Source organism: Pangasianodon hypophthalmus, chromosome 5, assembly GCF_027358585.1.
Source record: "Pangasianodon hypophthalmus isolate fPanHyp1 chromosome 5, fPanHyp1.pri, whole genome shotgun sequence".
Classification (NCBI taxonomy): domain Eukaryota; kingdom Metazoa; phylum Chordata; class Actinopteri; order Siluriformes; family Pangasiidae; genus Pangasianodon; species Pangasianodon hypophthalmus.
The window spans coordinates 18,091,022-18,097,081 of NC_069714.1; the positions used below are offsets into that span (position 1 = coordinate 18,091,022).

A 6,060-nucleotide genomic window follows, 5' to 3' on the forward strand; every position below is an offset into this window, starting at 1 on the left:
TATTGTCTTCTTGGTCTTTCTTGTTTATGTAAATTGGTAAGTCAGTATAATTGCTGATATTGTTATAACTTCATTTAAAATGTTTAAATGGTGAGTAGAGGTTTGGCTACGGTAATACCAAATACTGCCGAGTTATACTAAAATACACTGTTTAAAAATAATCGCTAGGCCTTTAAACGGATTAGAATAATACGTTAAGCTCTGTCCACGTTAATATAGTCAAATATTGTCAATAATAGTCTGTCAAAATAAAGCCAAAGTAATATTATGACTAATATGTTGAGATTTCATAGTATATAATAAATTTTGTAAATATTCAGTGAGTCGATTACATAAGAATTTGCATTCAATAAAAAGCAATATCAAATCTAATACAAAATACAGTTAAATTTGCTAAAAACAGAATTATGCCCAAGAAACCTCTCTCTCTCTCTCTCTCTCTCTCTCTCTGCTCATGTGTTCATGCCTTAGTTTAGTCTACATAGCCTATTATCTATAAGACGATTCCAGTATTTATTCTTCGATGTGTATTTGTGTTAATATCTATATTGGCTTACTTTCTTTCAAAGGTAGACAGCTCCTCTGAAAAATGTCAAATATGCCTAATTAATCTATTTCTAAATTTAAAGACACTACAATAATAAAACCATTATTGGCAAATAAAGTGTTGACAGATTAATTATCAATGGACTAATAGTAGGATTATCTTATATTCACCATCTTGCGAGAATTTTGAACGGTGATCAAAACGCATATCATCTGCGGGGTGATGATAGACCGAAGTTTAATTATTTGTGTTCCATTAAATGCAGTCATAGACACATATTTTACTTTGTAATGCGAAGTGTCCGTTTTATTAAGGGCACATTAATGCATATCCAAATGCACCTCATAAAGATTTTTATTGATAGACATAAACACATTATGGCTTTCTTCTTAATAAATACAATCAACATACAAATTCTAGGTTCTGTGTGAAACTTACGAGCTTTTAGAAATGTAAGTTTTCAACTTAGAAGAAACATAGGCAGTATGTAAAATATGAGAATCCGCCAGGAAACGTGGTATGTTATTTTACAGCATGTTATTGCATTTATTTTACGAGGGCTTAAAACTCAGTACACTATTAAATAACCCACTTTACAAGACTGGAGTATAGGATATATCTCATGACGAGATCTTGTAAGATTTTACACTCAGCTGGTGTAATTTGGCATGCAGGCATAAACGCTGAGAAGAGATCGTGGAATAAATGTCTGTTTTATTCTGGCTAGCTAAAAAAAATAGTCCGGGGCCTCCTCCATTTTAGCAGTGCATTAAAACAGATTTTTGGACAACAAAATATATCGCCATATCAAATTTCGGGAGGAAAAAAAAGCATGTGTATATGTTTATGTTTTTATGTTTAGTCAAAGGGCAGTATCAAGCATACCGTTATCAGCGGATTGATTTACTCTCTGTATTGGTAAATATGATCACGTGATTCATGTAACCAATCACTGAAGATGAAGCCAGCAAAAATACTATGATTGTGCGGAGGCAAGGTTTCCGTAACAGTGTAACCTTTTATATGACTACGAGGGGATCCAAAAATGTCGACCAGTTCAACTCTGAGCAACTATTATGTGGACTCTATAATGGGACACGAGGCGGAGGACGTGTACGGAGCGCGTTATGTCCAGAGCCCGCACTCGGCGGCAGCTAGGCCGTCAGGTGTAGGGGAAAATGCGGATTTTTCCTCCTGTAGCTTTGCTCCCAAGACAGCCGTGTTCCCCACGTCCTGGTCCTCGGTTCACCCGCCGTCCACGGCTACGGTGTCCGGAATTTACCATCCGTACGTGCACCAGTCCCACATCGCATGTGCAGATAACAGATACGTGCGTTCCTGGGTAGATCCGATCTCGAACCACATCTCCTTTTCCGGCTTCCATTCGAGTAGTCGTCAGTGCGGGACAAAGGCGGAAACTTTACCTCCGAAAAGGACTGAGAGCTCTGCGTTCGGCCCTGACACTCCGGCGGCCCCAGACTACAGCTGTAGCGCCCTGGCCGAGTGTGTACAAAAAGCTACCAAAGATACCGCTGACAACGATATTTCCAACCAAAGCGAGCCCAAAGACGAGAAACATCAACAACAACAACTTGACCCAAGTAAGTAAAAGAAATTGCCCTGTGATTTACAACCGTCAGAACTGTACGAGCAGGGTGTGTAAAGCTGGAGGTTTTACTAACCAATAAAAGTGTCTGAACTCTTACCGCAGGTCCAAAGAAATGTACGCAGCCGTAAACCTAGTATTTAAAACAGAATTTACTAATAATAGCATTCACGCCATCAATTATTGCTACTGCGAATTGCTTAATAAGATCAAGGAAATAAAATAAGAAGTTTATTTCACAGTGCAACTATTTTTGCTTATGTAGTTTGTCCAGTTGTTTATTGCTTTTGTAACCTTGGATTTATTGGTTTATTCATTCTTTTACAGGCAACCCAGCAGCAAACTGGATTCATGCACGTTCAACGAGAAAGAAACGATGTCCATATACAAAATACCAAACACTGGAACTTGAAAAGGAATTTCTTTATAACATGTATTTGACGAGAGATCGCCGTTACGAAGTTGCACGAATTCTGAATTTGACGGAGAGGCAAGTGAAGATCTGGTTCCAGAATAGAAGAATGAAAATGAAGAAGATGAACAGAGAGAGGGGTAGCCAGGAGCCTCAGTGAATTACACTGCGGGCAGCGCGCCGCGCCAAGTGTCCTCTATGTATATGAGTAATATGTTACGTTTAGATCGAGGTTGTTGGAGCCTCATTGGTTTATGTTCTCTGTGTGTCTTTGTCAAATTATTTTATGGAAAAACACAAGCTTACATTCTGATTATTTTGGATTGGATGTATAGAGAGTCTTAACATAATTATGATTTTTGTTCATTCTTGAAACAAATGTTCAAACGGTTGTGCACGCAGGTAAAGTACACACGCTAGTTATGTTAAATGCAGTTTTGATTGTGTTTGTTAGTGTACACTTAATTCAATCTTAATAGTGTATAGCACACTGATTGAGGAACAGTATTCATGGAGCAGTAATAGGCCACGCTATACTCTCCCAGCATCTAGTATTAATTAAGCAGGGATATTTGGGTAGAAATCTAAACATGAAGACAATTTTAGAGACTTATACCACGTTGTTGCAGGATTAATTTAGTATCAAAAATGTCGTTGAAGATTAGTTTAGTAGCCGAGATCCAGAAGGTCTTACTATCTTGTTCGAGTACTGGCTATATGGACAGAGATTCATGTAACACTACTATGTATAATAAATGCATCTATGTATGTCCATATATTGAACGTGAAAAAAGTATTGGGTGCGTATTTGTAATTTAACAGCGTTCAACATCGCGTATTTGTCTCTGACAATACTGCACTTATAAGTATTTTAAAGGTCTAAAATATATTAGCAAAAATATCTAAGTCTCGTTTTGGGGGCTAAGATTGTGGACCAGAATAGACCGCTGAAGGTTTTTTTTTTTTTTTTTTTTTTTTTTTTTTTGAGGTTGACAAAATTTGTTCAACGAAATAAACACAGTTGGTGCTTGGACTGCACACTTTGTGTGTTGCTCTTATGTCAAAAAAAAGTTTAGTCTAAAAGGATATCGGTAGGCCTAATAAACCGTTCCTGATTGCGAAATAAGTGTTGTAGAGAACCCCAATTTATTTTTAAACCTTACTTTAGAATTACTTTAGAGCAGGAAGAGACTGGGTCCAATAAAGCCATAGAGAAGACTAGACGTCTGGTCTAAATGACTTTATGGTCTAAGACAGTAATTGCACTCTGCTTTGAAAACCTTCTAGTTGGGTGTTTGCGTCTGTTGCTGACAACCAAAAATGCAGACACTTTTCTACGGGGTGTCTGGTCGATAAATTGTCTGTCGGTGAGACTGAAAGAAATCGACCCAAACACACGGAAAGTCAGGTTTATTCACCAAATGCATTTCCACTCATGGGCTGCAACACTTCACTTTGACTGTTGCCTAAAATTCAGGTTTTTATTAATTAATCTACGCATTTCTAGAAGTTAAGGAATCGGTTTTTACGAGTGTTTGCTTAGTGATAGCGAGAGATAAAAACCCTATCAAAATATTCATCTATACAGTCACAAGACAATTAAAATGTTAGCTAAGTAATTACATGGATCGGCACAGTGTTAATACTGTATTCAAAACTTCAAAGCCTGCATGTTGTGCTGCAGGCAGATCCGATAGCATAAATATTTTAACTATATTTTGAGGGTATCTTTGCGGTTAAATGCATCACTGAATAGAGCATTAAAATGGATATGGTTACCGCTAGAGGGCAATATAGTTCTTTGAAAACATGGGTGCAGGGTGCTGATTAAAAACGTTATTTTTGTGGAAGCATGCGCAGAAAAAATACAAACCACGTGCTTACTAATCTATACTGCGAAAATTACTTCAGAAAAAAGGCTGCTGCGCAAAATAAAGCACAAAATGGTAATGCATTTTATGAGGGATTTTCTCGTCTACTCAAAGTTATGAAATGATCACACTAGTGCTTCATGATGATTTCAAAACAGAAAAGAACTTAAATGTTAAGATATAGATAGGGATATAGCCTAGATATAGATATAGATAGATGTATATCGATTTTTTTTTTCTTTATTGAATGAATAGGTTGGTGTTAACAGTAATTAAGGAGGAGTAAATAAAATTATATCAGACATATCAATGAGTCAGTTTTTTACCAGTATCCCGACCCATACACACTACATGGTTCTTACAAATAGCCTACTTCATTGGTTACAATTTACTTATATGATAACTGCTGCTTTTTCTGTTGTTTAAGTAAAAGGTTATACTCTTGCTGCTATTTTTTTATTTTATTTTTATTATTTTTTTTTTTGGACGGAGTACTCAGTATAAGCTTCCAAATCAAAATGTTTTGTACTATAACATTTTGGAAATTAAAGTGATCTTAAATGAATAACCATCCCACTCCTCAGTTTATCAGATTTTTTAAAAAAATGAAAAACCTGCTATAAATTCTAATTCAGATGGACACGCATCTTGGAGAATACTGCATTTGTTATTAGATCCAGTAACCTTAACCTTAAGGTTTAACCAATTTTACAAAATACGCAAAAGGGATAGTTTTATTATTATTATTATTATTAGTAGTAGTAGTAGTAGTAGTAGTAAATATTTAATATGAACGGAAACTGCACAGGGCTGTTATAAAACTAATACGAATAGGTTAATACTAAAAACTATAGTAGCAAAACCTGTGCGGCCATGGCCCTTTCCTCTGCGGGCTTTTGAGGTGTGTATGAGCATTGCAATTTGGCTGAATTGCTCCGGATAGCGGCCTTGGTCGCGCACATATAACAATCTCTATCAGATATCCTTCAATCATATTTGACTCCTCTGACAATAACAATTTATAAGTAACAATGTGATCGTGCCCAAGAGGTACTTTCTGTCGGTCGCTTTCAGCAGATACTGGACCACACGACATTGTCTCCTGTGGGAGAAGGTGTGGTGTGATAATACTCGTTTCTATCGGCCTTAGACGCTCTCTGATTTTTTCTCTTTATAGGGGAGAGCTGCAAGTTATCATACGAAATCTGGTGGAATTACGTGCCATGGCCAACGCTCTAAATTTTACGGAGACTATAAGTTTAAAAGACAGAAGCTCTTTACGACACCGCGAGAGGCCGGCCTGCTACAATAGTCTAACTGTAAATCGCGCGGTGGTAATACGGGCGTCTAAATCACCGCGCGCCTCTTTCTCACACGTTCCCTTGCTTGAGCCCTCAAGGTTGCTTGTCATTAAATCCACTCCCAAACACCACGGGCATCCAAATTGCCCTATTTTTGCTGATACCACGCATCCCTATATAAGTAGGCCTGCAAGTTCTAGAACCCAAAAAATACAGATAGATTTTGACTGTTAAGTAGAAATGGACAGAATAACATTTGCACTGTGCGTATTGTTTGGTTATCTCAAACAGGTCATACCAGCCCCAGCGACTGAATTGGAAAT

At 37.2% G+C, this 6,060-nt stretch overlaps 1 protein-coding gene across 1 annotated transcript; it reads left to right on the top strand.

Moving 5' to 3' along the window:
* Positions 1-1,512: 1,512 nt before the first annotated feature.
* Positions 1,513-5,167, top strand: hoxd9a (homeobox D9a). Its single transcript, XM_026946950.3, has 2 exons — positions 1,513-2,148; positions 2,481-5,167. The coding sequence occupies exons 1-2, from the start codon at positions 1,593-1,595 to the stop codon at positions 2,723-2,725; spliced, it is 801 nt and encodes a 266-aa protein (XP_026802751.1). The 5' UTR covers positions 1,513-1,592; the 3' UTR covers positions 2,726-5,167.
* The last annotated feature ends 893 nt before the right edge of the window (positions 5,168-6,060 follow it).